Here is a 19500-nt window from a genome sequence, read left to right as displayed (position 1 = left end):
TCATGTTTAGTAGTATGTCATTTTATACTTGTTCATGCTTAGTAGTTATGTCATTTTATACTTGTTCATGTTTAGTAGTTTCATTTTATACTTGTTCATGTTTAGTAGTTATGTCATTTTATACTTGTTCATGTTTAGTAGTATGTCATTTTATACTTGTCATGTTTAGTAGTTCATGTCATTTTATACTTGTTCATGCTTAGTAGTTATGTCATTTTATACTTTTCATGTTAGTAGTTATGTCATTTTATACTTGTTCATGCTTAGTAGTTATGTCATTTTATACTTGTTCATGTTTAGTAGTTATGTCATTTTACTTGTTCATGCTTAGATGATGTCATTTTATACTTGTTCATGCTTAGTAGTTATGTCATTTTATACTTGTTCATGTTAGTATTATGTCATTTTATACTTGTTCATGTTTAGTAGTTGTCATTTTATACTTGTTCATGTTTAGTAGTTATGTCATTTTATACTTGTTCATGTTTAGTAGTTATGTCATTTTATACTTGTTCATGTTTAGTAGTTATGTCATTTATACTTGTCATGTTAGTAGTTGTCATTTTATACTTGTTCATGTTTAGTAGTTATGTCATTTTATACTTGTTCATGTTTAGAAGTTATGTCATTTTATACTGTTCATGCTTAGTAGTTATGTCATTTTACTTGTTCATGTTTAGTAGTTATGTCATTTTATACTTGTTCATGCTTAGTAGTTATGTCATTTTATACTTGTTCATGTTTAGTAGTTGTCCATTTTATACTTGTTCATGTTTAGTAGTTATGTCATTTTATACTGTTCATGTTTAGTAGTTATCATTTTATACTTGTTCATGTTTAGTAGTTTGTCATTTTATACTTGTTCATGTTTAGTAGTTGTCATTTTATACTTGTTCATGTTTAGTAGTATTTGTCATTTTATACTTGTTCATGCTTAGTAGTTATGTCATTTTATACTTGTTCATGTTTAGTAGTTATGTCATTTTATACTTGTTCATGCTTAGTAGTTATGTCATTTTATACTTGTTCATGTTTAGTAGTTATGTCATTTTATACTTGTTCATGTTTAGTAGTTATGTCATTTTATACTTGTTCATTTTTAGTAGTTGTCATTTTATACTTGTTCATGTTAGTAGTTATGTCATTTTATACTTGTTCTATTAGTAGTGTGCATTTTATACTTGTTCATGTTTAGTAGTTATGACATTTTATACTTGTTCATGTTTAGTAGTTAGGTAATTCTATATCTGCTCATATTTAGTAGTTATGTCATTTTATACTTGTTCATGTTTAGTAGTTATGTCATTATATACTTGCTCATGTTTAGTAGTTATGTCATTTTATACTTGTTCATGTTTACTAGTTATGTGATTATATACTTGCTCATGTTTAGTAGTTATGTCATTTTATACCTGTTCATGTTTAGTAGTTATGTCATTATGTACTTGCTCATGTTTAGTAGTCATGTCATTTTATACCTGTTCATGCTTAGAAGTGATGTCATTTTATATCTGTTCATGTTTAGTAGTTGTGCCATTTTATACCTGTTCATGTTTAGTAGTTATGTCATTTTATACTTGTTCATGCTTAGTAGTTATGTCATTTTATACTTGTTCATGTTTAGTAGTTGTGCCATTTTTACCTGTTCATGTTTAGTAGTTATGTCATTTTATACTTGCTCATGTTTAGTAGTTGTGCCATTTTTACCTGTTCATGTTTAGTAGTTATGTCATTTTATACTTGTTCATGTTTAGTAGTTATGTCATTATATAGTTGCTCATGTTTAGTAGTCATGTCATTTTATACTTGTTCATGCTTAGTAGTTATGTCATTTTATACTTGTTCATGCTTAGTAGTTATGTCATTTTATACTTGTTCATGTTTAGAAGTGATGTCATTTTATACTTGTTCATGCTTAGTAGTTATGTCATTTTATACTTCTTCATGTTTAGTAGTTGTGCCATTTTATACCTGTTCATGTTTAGTAGTTATGTCATTTTATACTTGTTCATGCTTAGTAGTTATGTCATTTTATACTTGTTCATGTTTAGTAGTTGTGCCATTTTTACCTGTTCATGTTTAGTAGTTATGTCATTTTATACTTGTTCATGTTTAGTAGTTATGTCATTTTATACCTGTTCATGTTTAGTAGTTATGTCATTTTATACTTGTTCATGCTTAGTAGTTATGTCATTTTATACTTGTTCATGTTTAGTAGTTGTGCCATTTTTACCTGTTCATGCTTAGTAGTTATGTCATTTTATACTTGTTCATGTTTAGTAGTTGTGCCATTTTATACCTGTTCATGTTTAGTAGTTATGTCATTTTATACTTGTTCATGTTTAGTAGTTATGTCATTTTATACTTGTTCATGTTTAGTAGTTATGTCAATATATACTTGCTCATGTTTAGTAGTTATGTCATTTTATACTTGTTCATGTTTAGTAGTTATGTCATTATATACTTGCTCATGTTTAGTAGTTATGTCATTTTATACTTGTTCATGTTTAGTAGTTATGTCATTTTATACTTGTTCATGTTTAGTAGTTATGTCATTATATACTTGCTCATGTTTAGTAGTTATGTCATTTTATACTTGTTCATGTTTACTAGTTATGTGATTATATACTTGCTCATGTTTAGTAGTTATGTCATTTTATACCTGTTCATGTTTAGTAGTTATGTCATTATGTACTTGCTCATGTTTAGTAGTTATGTCATTTTATACCTGTTCATGTTTAGTAGTTATGTCATTATATACTTGCTCATGTTTAGTAGTTATGTCATTTTATACTTGTTCATGTTTACTAGTTATGTGATTATATACTTGCTCATGTTTAGTAGTTATGTCATTTTATACCTGTTCATGTTTAGTAGTTATGTCATTATATACTTGCTCATGTTTAGTAGTCATGTCATTTTATACTTGTTCATGCTTAGAAGTGATGTCATTTTATACTTGTTCATATTTAGTAGTTAGGTCATTTTATATCTGTTCATGTTTAGTAGGTATGTCATTTTATACTTGTTCATGCTTAGTAGTTATGTCATTTTATACTTGTTCATGTTTAGTAGTTATGTCATTTTATACTTGTTCATGCTTAGAAGTGATGTCATTTTATACTTGTTCATGTTTAGTAGTTATGTCATTTTATACTTGTTCATGCTTAGTAGTTATGTCATTTTATACTTGTTCATGTTTAGTAGTTGTGCCATTTTATACTTGTTCATGTTTAGTAGTTATGTCATTTTATACTTGTTCATGTTTAGTAGTTATGTCATTTTATACTTGTTCATGTTTAGTAGTTATGTCATTATATACTTGCTCATGTTTAGTAGTCATGTCATTTTATACTTGTTCATGTTTAGTAGTTATGTCATTTTATACTTGTTCATGCTTAGAAGTGATGTCATTTTATACATGTTCATGCTTAGTATTTATGTCATTTTATACTTGTTCATGTTTAGTAGTTATGTCATTTTATACTTGTTCATGCTTAATAGTTATGTCATTTTATACTTGTTCATGTTTAGTAGTTGTGCCATTTTATACTTGTTCATGTTTAGTAGTTATGTCATTTTATACCTGTTCATGTTTAGTAGTTATGTCATTTTATACTTGTTCATGTTTAGTAGTTATGTCATTTTATACTTGTTCATGTTTAGTAGTTGTGCCATTTTATACTTGTTCATGTTTAGTAGATTTGTCATTATATACTTGCTCATGCTTAGTAGTTATGTCATTTTATACTTGTTCATGTTTAGTAGTTATGTCATTTTATACTTGTTCATGCTTAGTAGTTATGTCATTTTATACTTGTTCATGTTTAGTAGTTATGTCATTATATACTTGTTCATGTTTAGTAGTTATGTCATTTTATACTTGTTCATAATTAGTAGTCGTGCCATTTTATACTTGTTCATGTTTAGTAGTTATGACATTTTATACTTGTTCATGTTTAGTAGTTAGGTAATTCTATATCTGCTCATATTTAGTAGTTATGTCATTTTATACTTGTTCATGCTTAGTAGTTGTGTCATTTTATACTTGTTCATGTTTAGTAGTTGTGTCATTTTATACTTGTTCATGTTTAGTAGTTTTATCATTTTATCCTTGTTCATGTTTAGTATTTAGGTCTTTTTATATCTGTTCATGTTTAGTAGTTATGCTATTTTATACATTTTCATGTTTAGTATGTGTAACCATGTGTAACTGGTTGCTCGACATCCTGACCAGTCGACCTCAACATGTCCGGCTGGACAACCACTTCTCATCCACCATCATCATAAACACCGGAGTGCCACAAGGCTGTGTGATGAGTCCCTTCCTCTACTCCCTTTTCACCTACGACTGCAGACCTGTCCACGTCTCTAACGCCATCATCAAGTTCGCAGACGACACCACGGTGATCGGCCTCATCAGAGATAATGACGAGGCCGCTTACAGGGAGGAGGTAGACCGTCTGCCTGAGTGGTGTGACAAAAACAACGTGCAGCTGAACACCTAGAAGACCAAGGAGCTTATCGTGGACTTCAGGAGGAACGCTGACCCACATCCACCCATCCACATTAAGGGGACAGTGGTGGAGCGTGTGGACACCTTTAAGTTCCTGGGAGTCCACATCTCCGAGGACCTGACTTGGACGACCAGCTGCTCCAAACTCATTAAGAAGGCGCATCAGCGCCTCTTCTTCATGAGGACCCAGAGGAAGAACCACCTGTCCTCAGAGATCCTCACGAACTTCTACCGCTGCACCATTGAGAGCATCCTCACCAACTGTATTACAACTTGGTACGGGAACTGCTCTGTCTCCGACCGGCAGGCGCTGCAGAGGGTGGTGAAAACTGCCCAGTATATCGCCGGGGCACCGCTCCCTGCCATCAAGGACATTTACAGGAAGCATTGTTTGAAAAGGGCCGGGAAAATCACAAAGGACTCCACTCACCCAGCACACACACTCTTTTCCCTCCTGCCCTCTGGGAGGCGTTACAGAAGCCTACGGACCAGAACCACCAGGCACCGGAACAGCTTCTTTCCCACAGCTGTCACGCTTTTGAATGCCTCCTGACATAAAACATAAACTATAAGGACTGTACTCCCCTATCCTCTCATACAACAATAACACATGGACTATCCTCACACACACACACATCACGGACTGTTTTCTTCACACACACATACAACCTGTAAATTTTATCTGCCATTATTTATCTATAATCCATTCCCTAACATTCTTATATATTCTGTATAATCTGTGCATATAGCTCCCATATTTATATTTATACACAATATCTATATCTCTTGCTATAACCCCTAATAGTCCATACATACATAGTCTTGTACATCTGCAAATAAATATTATATCTCGTAGAGCACTTCTGGATAGATGCAAACTACATCTCGTTGCTTGTACTTGTGACAGTGCAATGACAATAAAGTTGAATTCTATTCTATTCTATTCTAGTTATGTCATTTTATACTTGTTCATGTTTAGTAGTCATGTCATTTTATACTTGTTCATAATTAGTAGTTGTGCCATTTTATATTTGTTCATGTTTAGTAGTTATGTCATTTTATACTTGTTCATATTGTAATGACGCCAACACCGCAGCTGTAGTCCCGCCAAACAGGGTTTATTAGAAACAGGTACAAGCTGCTATTCCTGAGGCTGCAGCTCACGCCTCTAACAAACGGGCACACTCCACTGTTAGCTTCATTGCTAACTCCCCTCTGAACTCTCCCCAACTTCCGGTCCTGGTACTCCCGCTCCACCAATCCCCCGCCCACATGACAGGCCTATCACATGAGAGTGGGAGCCAGCAGAGTCAGACAGGGAAAGCCCATAACACTCTAACAGAAAGGATCACAATGCAACTTATAAGAAATACAAATAACCATATGAACCCCAGCAGAACTAAAACACAGAATCGTTACAATATGTTGTAGTTAGGTCATTTTAAACAATTATAAGATCTCTGATTTAGTAGATTGAAAGTGAGATCCTATCTTCATACAGCAGTTAAAAGAACAGTACTATAATTTTTAATTCATTAAATTAATTTTTATTCAAAATAATTTTAATGTATTTTGATAATACCTTAAAAATAAAATTGTGAAGGTTTAAAACAATATCTACCACTGAATATTTAAAAAAGACATTTATTTAGTAGAATTTCTTCAGAACCCTTCATGGCCCCCGTCTAGAACCGGCCCTGGCCTACAGCTCTGGATCTGGTGCATTTTTGCTTAGCATGTTTTTTCTTCATTGATAGGAAGTCAGATTATCCAAACTGGTAAACCACATTAATACAATATTTTTTAGTGAAGAAATACATTAAATGACCACTGAACAAATTATTCATAAAATACAGTATATCACAATTTTTGAATAAAACACACAGAAAGTAATATAATGTAGGAAATAATTATATATTTACTGTTAATTTATTAGTATGATTTGTTCTTTAAATGGCCACTTATTTTGGCTAATGCTATTATTTATTAAATATCATCCAAACTCAACATCCTAAGCAAAGAATCAAACCACAATAGTCAACTAAAATCACAATAAGAAACTGAATCAATAACTAAATATTTTGTACCATATCAGCGTCAGGAGATGATTGAGGATGAAGAGACGCTGATTTCTGAACAGGAGGAGCACTGCCAGAGCCCTGCAAAATGACCTCCAGCAGACCACAAATGTGCATGTGTCTGCACAAACGGTTAGAAACCGACTCCATGAGGATGGTATGAGGGCCCGACGTCCACAGATGGGGGTTGTGCTCACAGCCCAACACCGTGCAGGACGCTTGGCATTTGCCAGACAACACCAGGAATAGGCAAATTCGCCACTAGCGCCTTGTGCTCTTCACAGATGAAAGCAGGTTCACACTGAGCACATGTGACAGACGTGACAGAGTCTGGAGACGCCGTGGAGAGCGGTCTGCTGCCTGCAACATCCTTCAGCATGACCGGTTTGGCAGTGGGTCAGTAATGGTGTGGGGTGGCATTTCTTTGGAGGGCCGCACAGCCCTTCATGTGCTCACCAGAGGTAGCCTGACTGCCATTAGGTACCGAGATGAGATCCTCAGACCCCTTGTGAGACCATATGCTGGTGCGGTTGGCCCTGGGTTCCTCCTAATGCAGGACAATGCTAGACCTCATGTGGCTGGAGTGTGTCAGCAGTTCCTGCAAGATGAAGGCATTGAAGCTATGGACTGGCCAGCCCGTTCCCCAGACCTGAATCCGATTGAGCACATCTGGGACATCATGTCTCGCTCCATCCACCAACGTCACGTTGCACCACAGACTGTCCAGGAGTTGGCGAATGCTTTAGTCCAGGTCTGGGAGGAGATCCCTCAGGAGACCATCCGCCACCTCATCAGGAGCATGCCCAGGCGTTGTAGGGAGGTCATACAGGCACGTGGAGGCCACACACAATACTGAGCCTCATTTTGACTTGTTTTAAGGACATTACATTAAAGTTGGATCAGCGTGTAGTGTTATTTCACTTTAATTTTGTGTGTGGCTCCAAATCCAGGCCTCCATTGGTTAATAAATTTGATTTCCATTGATGATTTTTGTGTGATTTTGTTGTCAGCACATTCAACTTTGTACAGAACAAAGTATTCAATGAGAATATTTATTTCATTCAGATCTAGGATGTGTTATTTGAGTGTTCCCTTTATTTTTTTGAGCAGTGTATATATATACTGCTCAAAAAAATAAAGGGAACACTTTAAGTGTTAAACACCTGTTTAAGTGTTCCCTTTATTTTTTTGAGCAGTGTATATATATATATATATATATATATATATATATATATATATATATATATATATATATATATATATGTAAATATATGTGGAGTTTTGAATGAAATACATGCTAATATTACACAGCAGCAGTTTGTTTCAGAGCTGGGGTCAGTAACGCTTCTTTTTGACTGTTTACCAGTTTACTCAATTAATTACATTTAGTTAGATGGCACATCAGCTTAATGTTAGCTTGCTAGCTTTTTGTTTTTATTTAATGTATATTAGTAGTATGTTTACTATCCCAGTTTACGATCAGGACATACTTGTTAGCATAGGTGCGTATATATATATATAACGCCCTGCCACCTATTTTCTGCCAGTCTTCCTTTGGTGTTCATGAATGATTGTGGAATGATTTCCCACATGCAGTGATGTTAAAAGTTTTTGTCACCTGAGTCAATAACATGGCGGCAGGGGCGATTCTAGGATCTGACCGTAAGGGGTGCTTAGCCCCCAGTAAGGCTAAGAAGATATTTGTTGGTGCAGTTTTCTAAATCTAGACATTCACAAACAAAATTAAGAGACATGTTGTCAGTAATTCATGGGATAAAAGAACAATGTTCATTTTACTCAAACATATACTTATAGAGAAACTTTACATTTTTTCCAGAGGTGTATATACTCAGTTTGAAACAGAATCTCAAGATTACATCATACCTGCCAACATCTGCTAACATTAATGAGACACAAGCAGCTGTGGAGAGACACGGTCCTAGTGTGATCTGCTCTCCCAGAAATTAAAATAAAATCTACTCAAAACTGCATTTCCAGTCATTTGAAGAACATTTTACTAAATGCATAGGATTAATAAACCTAAAACCAGTTTACTATCAAGGTAGAAGTTCAGGTTAATGACTAGTGAAAACTAGTCATTAACCTGAACTTTATTTGAAAATCATTCTTAGAAATTGCATTACCCTTATTTTTGTCTGAATGTTATGCGGCTGTTGGCCTTTTTCCTTTAAACAAGAATGAATGTCCATCTATGGAAAAGTAGAGATGATGAGTCGGGGTTTTAATATTTCAGTTCACAGTTCATGAAGTGGGCCTGTCATAGTTTCAGTACCAAACACCTTTCTATTCACAGACACAGAAAAACCTATCATTCTGCACTGTTCTTTAGTTTTACCTTATTTAAATGACTCCAGAGAGATTTGGGAAATTAAGTACAAAACAACATAACAGTCACTAATCAAACTTAAAAAAAGACCAATAAGAGTAATTAACAAGGCTAAGACCAGGATCAGACTAACCCATTATTTATCCAAATATTTTGCACATATACAACATTTTGTACAGAACTACAAAATACTCTTCCAACAAATAAAGCCAATGCTGTACACAATTTCCTTCAAAAATATAAAAATAATTCTAAATTAATTAAGTACTTAGCAATTTTTTTTTCTTCATTGATAGGAAGTCAGATTATCCAAACTGGTAAACCACATTAATACAATATTAGTGAAGAAATACATTAAATGACCACTGAACAAATTATTCATAAAATACAGTATATCAAAAAAAAATTAATAAAACACACAGAAAGTAATATAATGTAGGAAATAATTATATATTTACTGTTAATTTATTAGTATGATTTGTTCTTTAAATGGCCACTTATTTTGGCTAATGCTATTATTTATTAAATATCATCCAAACTCAACATCCTAAGCAAAGAATCAAACCACAATAGTCAACTAAAATCACAATAAGAAACTGAATCAATAATAACTAAATATTTTGTACCATATCAGCGTCAGGAGATGATTGAGGATGAAGAGACGCTGATTTCTGGTTCTTTAGGTTCTAGCGGGTCTGCAGTTCCTCTAATGATCCATTCTGTCTGATATATAGACTGCGCCACGACGGACACATTTTTTTTGTCTTTCGATGTCCACAGTATCCATCCTCTCTGAAGTTGTTCAGTTTATAATTCGCGTCTTTTCACTCACGTCTGTTTTTTTAAAGCGTTTTTGCTTCTAAGGACATGGAATCGGGTCGAGGATGTTTAAAATAGACGCGGGTTGATAGCAGCTCACTGCGGCTGCGTAGTGTCCGTCTCTAGGCAACCGGGACGTTCAGCGTCTGTCTGTAGAGTTCAGGGGGTCCTTTAGCTCCCGCCACGACAATGTAGCTGACCTTAATATTTCCTGTGTTTTATTGTGGTCATTATTGTTAAACTTAGTGTTGATGTGTGTACGATAGGCGTGTCTATCGGACAGTTATGTATCGGTTTAAAATGGGACGCACATTTAACGGCCAAATATGGGACGATTCCGTGTTTTACGGGTGGCAATCCTATTCAGGGGAGCTGAGATACTAAAGCACCACTAAAACTGGGCTAGAATCGCCACTGCTTGCTGCTGCTGCAGCTTCATCACATCATCCAGGCGTTAAACCAGACAGATAAGACCCGCCCACTCCCTGAAGGCGCTGTCCAATCAGAATCCAGAACGCCCCGCCACCCATAGGAACCGTCTGCTTCACATTTCTGGATCCTCAACTACTTTATTACTGGTAAATATTTTCTGACTGGAAAAATACTTCATTGTTAAGAGCAGGAAAAATGAAGACTTCCTGAAAAGGTGAGAGTGATAGCTTTCTGGAAAATGCCGTTGTAATGTAAAATATGACAGATTGCTGGATAAAATAAATTTATAGTTGTTCATTTTTTGGTGTCTCAATCATACAATCACACATAACCATTGAGAGTTTGGAAACGGATGCTTTTTATTTGCCAAAGTTACTTGGGAGGAACCAAACATTTCAGCTTCCTGAAATAATCAGTCCCCCCTCCATAACATGGGAACAGAGAACCAACACACGCATTATTAAGTCTGTTTGTAACATTTGAATGTTAATTATTTTTCCCTAAAATTGATCATTGAGAGAAGCAGGACTGGATCATCGCACAGATGTTTGTATTTACGCTGCTGAACGAACAAGTTAGTGATAATCCTGTAAACGGGAAAAACACGACACAGACACGACGTTACTCCTTTCTCTTCCAGTGTTATTATGTTATTTCAAGAACAGTTTTAAACATTACATTGTCACATACTGAGTGCTGAACATTGTACACAAACATTGTGGTTATAGCCACTCAGTAATAAGAAATGTAGCACAGGACGCAGCTGGCCAGAAATCTAACTTGAGTATAACTCTTAAGAAAACTCAAGTTATCGCAGAGACCACAAACACTCCCTGCTCATTCGACAAATGTAATGAACCTAAATACAGCTTTAAACCTGTATTTAAGCTTGACAGTGATAAGTCAGAATTTTACCTGTAAAGGGCAAAAACGAAAGCAGACACGACACGGACACGACGTTACTCCTTTCGCTTCCAGTGTTATTATGGAGGAGCAGCAGCAACGCGGTCCAAGTACACCTCGCTGCAGCAAACAGAAAGGGGCGGGGACGGACCGCTGTCAGTCTCATACCTTATATGGAAATGGGACTATTGCATTCCGGAAATGAAGGGGGCGCTAGTGACACAATTTCCTGTACCAACCGTATTCAATCAATCAATCAAATTTTATTTGTATAGCACATTTCAGCAGCAAGGCATTTCAAAGTGCTTTACATCATTACAAACACAGAAACACAATTTCAACATAAAATCAACAATCAAAACATTACATTAAGTCAAGTTCCATCAATAAATTTGTAATTGATTACATTTCAAATACAATTCTAAACAGGTGGGTTTTTAGTCTAATTTAAAAGAAGTCAGTGTTTCAGCTGTTTTACAGTTTTCTGGAAGTTTGTTCCAAATTTGTGGTGCATAGATGCTGAAAGCTGCTTCTCCTCATTTGGTTCTGGTTCTGGGGATGCAGAGCAGAACCAGAACCAGAAGACCTGAGAGGTCTGGAAGGTTGATACAACAGCAGATCTTTAATGTATTGTGGTGCTAAGCCGTTCAGTGATTTGTAAACTAACAACAGTATTTTAAAGTCTATTCTTTGAGCTACAAGGAGCCAGTGGAGGGACTTTAAAACTGGTGTTATGTGCTCTATCTTCCTGGTTTTAGTGAGAACGCGAGCAGCAGCATTCTGGATCAGCTGCAGCTGTTTGATTGATTTGTTGGACAGACCTGTGAAGATGCTGCTGGCCACACCCCCTAACTCAATGTTTACACTTGTATGTGAAAATGGCTGCCAGCCGATGGACAATTATACAACCATACATCTTTGAAAAGCATTTTGCAGCCTCTTGCAATTACAACAAGATTGCAGCAAGTGGTTTCTGGATGGCAAGTCAACAACAAACCACTTGTTTTTTCCAGCAGTCATTGTACAACGCATACAGCGATAAAACCAGCTGACCAAGCATACTGGAGCTTAGCTTATGTTGCTAGGTAACGGGTAAAACTTTGCTGGGGTTGCTAGGTAACTGGCGGAACTCTGCTAGGGCTGCTAGGTAACCAGCGGAACTCTGCTACTCTGCCTTTGAAATTGTGGCACTTTTGATGGGTCAGATAGACTTAAGAAACTTTAACAGCAGCCCAATTAAATTTTTTGTCATGGGGCCCAAGATTCCTGGCGGCGCCCGTGCTTCTACCAACATACTGTGGAATAAAATAATTATTTACAGTGTGTTTACTTTTATTAGAAGTTTATTTAATATTAATCTTACAATGTTTAATTAGTTTATTATGTCTCACTCAGTCTTACAGAGTCATTGTTTCTCTTTTTAGCCTTCACAGTTTGTCTCAGTGTGTCAGAAGCTTAGCAACAGGCGATAAGTAAATAGTTTTCATACCTTGAGGAGGGACAAGACCAGACCGACGGCGGAGCGATTATTATTAGACACAGAATATTCTGTCTGAAACCCATTTTTAACTGAAAGTTGCATTTTTCTCTGTGTGTGTATTAATCTGATTAGCTCCTTGGGAATGTTGGTGGCGACACTCTGTCTGCGGGAGAAGGACAGTACACAGTATATGTAGAGAGGTGATTCCTTTGTCTAGTTAGATCTCTTCTGAGTTCTCCATCTGTGCAGATGTAAAATAAAGCTGTGTTTTGTTCTTCCTCTTTAACAAGGTTTGGACTTTGTTAATTTTTCTCGCTCCACAATACTTCTGGCCGGTTGTCATTGTGGCCAAAAGGCATTTGGCTCATCCATGTGAACAAGCATCAAATATTAGTAAAGATTAAAAATGGGTCAACTGAAGTTGCCGATTGTTTCCTTTCTCATCAACATTTCAGTCCACAGAGATGTAAAACTCATTTTACTTTCTCAGTGCTTCTTAAAGTATTAAACCTTAGTGTATATCAACTCCTTAGTGTTGATTTATTTAACTTAGGGAAGTGCAAAGCACCGACTATAAACTACAGAAAAACTGACTTAATTAGTACCGTGAAGTACCTTATATGATTGCTTGGTGCTGACTCTAAAATATAGACTTTAATTCACTGCTATGTCAATAGTGCTTTTCCCATAGGATGATTCTTCCTGGATACATTCGATATGAGGCATTTTGGAGGCGACTGCTGACCTGACAGCTTCCAGCAGACAGTTCTCAAAATCCTATGCAAGGAGGGAAATCTACAAAAGACCATTGCTCTACAAAAACTGCATGTTTAGGCAACGCTGTATGTGCAGCCAGAAAAAATTCAGTTTCTCAGAAAATCTGGATGTTAAATGTTTAAGAAGAGCAATTAAAGCTAGAGTATATAACTTTTTTTGCTGCCACCCTTAAAAAGATTTTTACAATTTTTTTTAACATATTTGTTAAAACAGTTTCTCTGTATTATGAGACAGATATTCTGTGAAAAGATTAATGTTGTCCATGTCCTCCCTGAGCTACGATTGTAGTTCGAAGAAAAGTACCACTCCCAACCAAAAACAGCCAATCAGAGCCAGGAGGAGGGGTTTAGCACAATCAATCAATCAATGCTGCTAAACGTGCTAATGGCGCAAAAACAGGAAAGACAGTTTATTTGCTGTCATCGTTGGCTATTCTAACTAGCACAACAGGGTATTCTAGCTGTAGTGCAACAGAGATCAAGCGTGGAAAGGAGAGGGAAGATGAGCAGTGAAACAAGATCTTGTGATTGACAGCGCTAAGACCCGCCTCCTGGCTCTGATTGGTTGTTTCTAGTTAGCACTGAAGAAGGTGGAGGAGCTCAATTTTGTTCTGATTATCTGTCTCAGACCATACTGTCACATCATACTGACAGTTTAAACAAACATAAAAAAAATATATGTTTAAACATGTTACATACTGCAACTCTAAGAAAATTTTACAAATAAATACATACCTCTGCTCATTGTTACCTTCTGGTCTATAGACCAGCATCCTCATTGTTAGCAAGAGTCTGCTCCAGTTCAAAATCCAGATTACTCACAGAAATCATCACATCATCTGCAAAGAAGCAGAGCAGCATCAGACTGGACACCCTGCGGTCATCCAGCCTAGAGTTCCTCCACCACCACTTTGAGTAGCTTGAAGTTCTCTTTGGGTTTTGTTTCCTCACAGCTGAAAATCATGAGACCCATTTTAGATGATTATACAAAATTCAGCTTTATTCGGAGCCACAACACCAATAAGGTCAACACAGTGAATGAATACATACATACATAAAACCTCCCAATATGGGAGAGGAATAATTCAAGTCAGACATTGCAGTTTGATCAGGTGTACCCTGCAGAGTAACATTCAACAAAAATCACTGTGCCATAAATAACAAGTGGTGATCAGATCAATAAAAAAGCAGGAATTTCAACAGATATCAAACACGAGGGCCAAGCTTGGTTAAAAAGTCAACATTTTTGGAAAGAAGCGAAGCTGGAACTTTAGTGCTGTTTGTTGGAGATGCATTTGTTTTCTTTGGTTCGCATAAGATTAGCCTTTTCCTCAAGCCTGAGCGTCCAATTAGGACCTGACTGTCCAAACTGGTGTCCAAAACAGCAATGCTTCTTTAGCTGCGCTGACTCAGTCTCCTCTTCTTTGGTATTTTAGTGCAGCACCAGGTTAACATTATTCCAGTGATACAGCACCCATAAATGACCCTGCACGAATGGGGTGCCAGCTTACGATCAGTGAGTTCCTTCCCTCGCTTGAGAAGGCGGCGATCTTTTCCAGTTCTTTGGAACAAGAAGGAGAAACTCCTTCTTCGATCTAAGCTTCAGAGGACGCCTGGGGTTTGAGGTGGGCCTTCTCCATGGTTGTTCCGTAGGGGTCTGACCTTTTGAAGAAGCCCATCTGGAAGGAAAGGTGAAGAGGTCACATAAGCAATTAACTAACTTCAGAATATCTCTGAATGTTTGGGTTGCTAGAGCTTTTAATCAATATTTTGTCCCAAATTAGACTAAATTACATGTATTATATGAAAATATTGTTTTGTCAACCCTACATATGTGTTGAAAATGCATCAAGTGACATTAGTGGGATGCAGTCCACTTGGGTACCATTAAGATCAGAAGCGGTTGGAGTTGAGTTTGCTATAAAGCCTTCAAGAAATTAAAGGTATTAAGCAATGAACTAAAGTCAGAAACCCCTTCTTTATATTATTGTTGTTTTTTGCAGTGTCTGAAATTTTCCCAAACCTATAGACGGTGCCGTTCTGCATACTAAACACAGAACAAATCAGTAAATACTCAAAGTTCATTATTCATAGTTTCCTAAGAGGTAATAGAGTATTTGGAAGAAAGCTTTTATGGTTCTGTTCAGTTATTAATATTAATTATTAATATACACTGATGACAGATACAAAAAAGTACAGACTAAATCAGCAATCTCCAACCCTGGTACTTGAGATAAACAGTCCTGCACACCCACTAAATATTTCCTTACATATCTTTTAGGAGTTAAATTAATATTTATAATTTTCAACTTGGTGCAGATCAGATGATACATGAGTGCCATGGACTGGCAATACACTACACCAAGATGGCACTGCCCCGCCCGCTTTTGAAACCTCTCAGTCCTGTACTCGTCTTCTTTCGATGAGCACAGTTAAATGTTTTTAGGTGAAGGGGGTCAAATATGAACCTTTTAAATTACACTTTCCTGTTTTCAGGGGTTGGAACTTGGATGATGTCAGCATTTGACTGTTAAGTCTTGTTTCACATCAACTTTTGTTCCTCTGTGACTTTCTTTTCAGGAGTTATAGTTTGTAATCCGGTCTGGTTTCTACGCTCACCACAGAGCCAAGGCTGCCCTCGTCAAAGTGTTCAATGACATCCATATAAATACAGACTGTGGAAGAACCACAGTGCTGGTGCTGTTGGACCTCAGTGCAGCATTGGACACTGCTGACCATAACATATTACTGAAATGGCCTTAAGAGTTGGGTAGGATCTGGTTCAGTACTCAATTGGTTCAAGTCTGACATAAAGAGCAGGGTTTTTTTGTGTCAATACATAACTTCTCATTGAAGTGAACTAAAGTCATATATGGGGTACCCCAAGGTTCAATCCTGGGACCCCTCTTATTCAATATCTAAATGCACCAGATAGCTGAGGCCTGCTAAGCAAATGATACACAGCTCTACATTATGATGTCACCAGTTGACTCTGAACCCTTGCAAGCACTGAACAGATACTTAGAACAAATCAATGTATTGATGTACCAACCAGGAACTGTAAACTAAAGTTGGCATGCCTTCCCTGAATGTAAAGCTCTTATTGGCCTACTTCCTATTTATCTATTTAATGTTCTTTGGAGAACCAAAAGCGTACAATCAAATAACTTTTTATATCTCGATGTTCCTCATGTGTGAATGAAAAGGGGGAAGAAGGTTTCAGTTTCTTTGCATTCTTTGCTTGGAATCATTGCAATCTGAACAGAAACTGACAGAACTTGTTCCACTGAACGCTTCCCGCTCTATTTTAAGGAATCAACAATGGAAATCCTTTCAATAGTGCTTATATTTTAAATCTTAAATTTTCCCTGCTTTTATTTCTTTTGTTATTCTAATAACTACTACACTTTACTGTCAAATACACTTAAATATTCTTAATGTTTATTTTTGTTGTCCATTTGTCTTGTCCACTATGTCGTGTGTTGCTGTCTCTCTTGGCCAAGTCAGCCTTATGAAAGAGTTCTTGATCTCAGTGGGTTTTTATGTGGTTAAGTTAAAATGTAAGTAATAACTGGAGGATGTTGGGTTGTGTTCTCCATCAGCCCATTCTACCTTGTACAGCAGATATATGAGCACCGCCAGCAGCAGCAGCCCAGCTAAAACAGCCAGGATGATGATCCACACTGGAACTGAGAACTGATTGTCCGGCTTGCTCCACATCACAGACGCCAGCACCTGGCCAACAGCAACACCATCACACCTCACACTGACATCCACATGTACAGTAGAATAACACTCAGAATGACACAAACTTCAGGAAGTTACCTTCTTTGACCCGGATGACTTGAATTTGGGAGGAATGGAGTACGGCATCTTGTTCACTTCATACTGGACTGAACACTCCAGGATGTGCTGCTTGTATGGGCGCTGGGGACGAGCAAACAGAAGGGATAACATGCAGCAGCACCAAGACAGGTTTCATCATACAATCATGGCTGTTACATAAAAAAATGAATATCTAGTGTGACTTCATACATATAACCTACTTCACAGACTGCTGATATTTGATCTGCTGTGTGAAATTATTACAAAATCCTTCATATTCTGTAATCACAAACCTCCACAAGGGGGCGGTATGAGCAAACGGATGGCTTCAAGCGGAGTTCTGCGCTTTCACTGAACTTTATGTAGGAATCATGAGCATCAGAGCTCCACCCTATGAGCACTGATGCTCAGTTACATTTACTTCAGTAACTTTTTTTGAAAAATATACTTTCAGGAGTATTTTTACTATGTTGTACTCTTACTTGAGTAAATATTCTGGATTCTCTACTCACTGAATGAAAAACAGACATGTTTTAACCAAAAATTCACCAAACACAGACACACACCTGCAGTTTTTGTTAACGTTTCAGAGGTTTTTATTAAAAGAAACTGATTTGGAAAAATTACATTCTGTTATTTTTTGTAACATATATAAGTTATTGTCATTTTTTTTCTCAATATACCAAAATTTCTACTTAACTTCATATTTTGATCCATCCGATGATATTATTTTTAGGTATTAAATGATTGAAAATTTGATAGACTTTTTACAAAATACTTTTTACTCTTGAGTAATTTCTTGGTGAGGTGAAAAAATGTGTATAGGTAGCTCTACTATAAACGTTGTAATCCTGTCAGTCTGTCAACATGTCAGTCTGTCAACATGTCAGTCTGTCAGCCTCACCTCCATGAAGGTCTCAGCCCAGAGTCTGGAGCGTACAGTCAGGATGACGCTGCTGCCTTTCTCCAGTCGGTTCACATCACAGTGCAGCTTCCAGCATTCCACTGAGCTGCACGTCTGCAGGAGGTCAGAGGTCAACATTACATGTTTTCTTCTTCTACTGAACCTCTAAAACAGACACAATTGATTTGAAAATCCACACCAGCATGTTTAAATATACAAAAACTCTGTCCTATATATTCTTCATTCAAGCATAATCAACCCGTCACAAGTAACTGAAACATCTTAATCAGACTAAAGGCCAGACTTGCTGACTGACGGCCAGACATGCTGGAGAGTAACTGAAGCAGCAACTAAAGCAGCCCAGACCATCATTCAACCCTCACCATGTTTTAATGTTTGTTTGATGGACTTTTTTCTGAAATACTGTGTTAGATTTACATCACATGTAACAAAATGCTCACTACTGTCTCGTCCACATCACAGATTTTTACCCAAAAGTGAAGTCTTTTTACAAAATTTTAAAAAAAACCTACAGGGGCAGTATTATGTATTTTTCTTCCGTTTTGTTGCAAAATCAAGTTTTGTGCTACCTTAAGTTGATGTAACTATAGCACTCATAACTTACTTTGTAATTGAACTCCTTGAAATTGGGCCTCTGTCTCTTTAAGAAATTCCTGCTCTTTCTGAATCTCCGCCTTCAGGAAGTCATTACAACATGGCTCCTCTATTAACACTTTCACAACGTTTCACCAGCATTTCACTGAGACGTACAGTAGCTCCTATAAGGAGCCCCTTATAGGAGCTGATGTGCAGTTCCACCACATGTTTGCTAATTGCTGCTCACTAGTCTGAAGGAGCTGAGTGAAGCTTTGTCCTCAAAGGCAAGGTTAGGTCTACCCAGGCATTTTGCACAGCTGAATGGTTGCCATGGAGATTAAAAGATTTCTCAAACATGCATGAAAGAATCAAGGCAACACCCCAGATATGTTTTTGATGAGGGACTAACATTAAACATGGTGTGCAGCCCAAAACGTCAGTTTTACATAACACTGCCACTTTCAGTGTATGGTTGTAATGTAACAAAACACAAAATGTTTTAGGGGTGTGAATAGTTTTGGAAGCAGAGTTGTAAACTCTTAGCTGAAAAGTGACTGAACAAATAGTGAGAGAGCGTCTTCATGTGGCCGGATTTTCTCTTTTCAACAGGCTTCTTATGAATAACAGGGATGAGCTGTCAAACATTACGGTCACTGACGCAAGTCGCATAAATCACTGAGCTAATTAAGATCGTTTCATAAACAATTACAGCTGACAGCGGGAGACGTTAGCCGGGACTCGTCATATCTGCTCCCACTTCCTCTGTCAAAAGAAATAACCTCATTAGGGTTTAAACATAGAGTGGAGGGCAGAACCTCCAGCA

At 36.8% G+C, this 19500-nt stretch overlaps 1 protein-coding gene across 1 annotated transcript in view; it reads right to left on the bottom strand.

Annotated features, from left to right (window-relative positions):
* Positions 1–14323: 14323 nt before the first annotated feature.
* LOC116716709 (integrin alpha-5-like) overlaps positions 14324–19500 on the bottom strand; it is a gene marked incomplete at its 5' end in the record, with an annotated part of 40003 nt that continues 34826 nt past the window's right edge. The window contains 4 exons of the mRNA XM_032557528.1: positions 14324–15030; positions 16964–17086; positions 17177–17278; positions 18081–18194. Of these exons, the coding sequence (XP_032413419.1) occupies positions 14947–15030; positions 16964–17086; positions 17177–17278; positions 18081–18194 (423 nt within the window). The remainder of the gene's footprint in view (positions 15031–16963; positions 17087–17176; positions 17279–18080; positions 18195–19500) is intronic.

Source organism: Xiphophorus hellerii, unplaced genomic scaffold, assembly GCF_003331165.1.
Source record: "Xiphophorus hellerii strain 12219 unplaced genomic scaffold, Xiphophorus_hellerii-4.1 PGA_scaffold_81__1_contigs__length_211163, whole genome shotgun sequence".
In the NCBI taxonomy this organism is placed as follows: domain Eukaryota; kingdom Metazoa; phylum Chordata; class Actinopteri; order Cyprinodontiformes; family Poeciliidae; genus Xiphophorus; species Xiphophorus hellerii.
The sequence above is the reverse complement of the archived record's forward strand: the minus strand, read 5'-3'. Positions and strand labels throughout refer to the sequence as shown.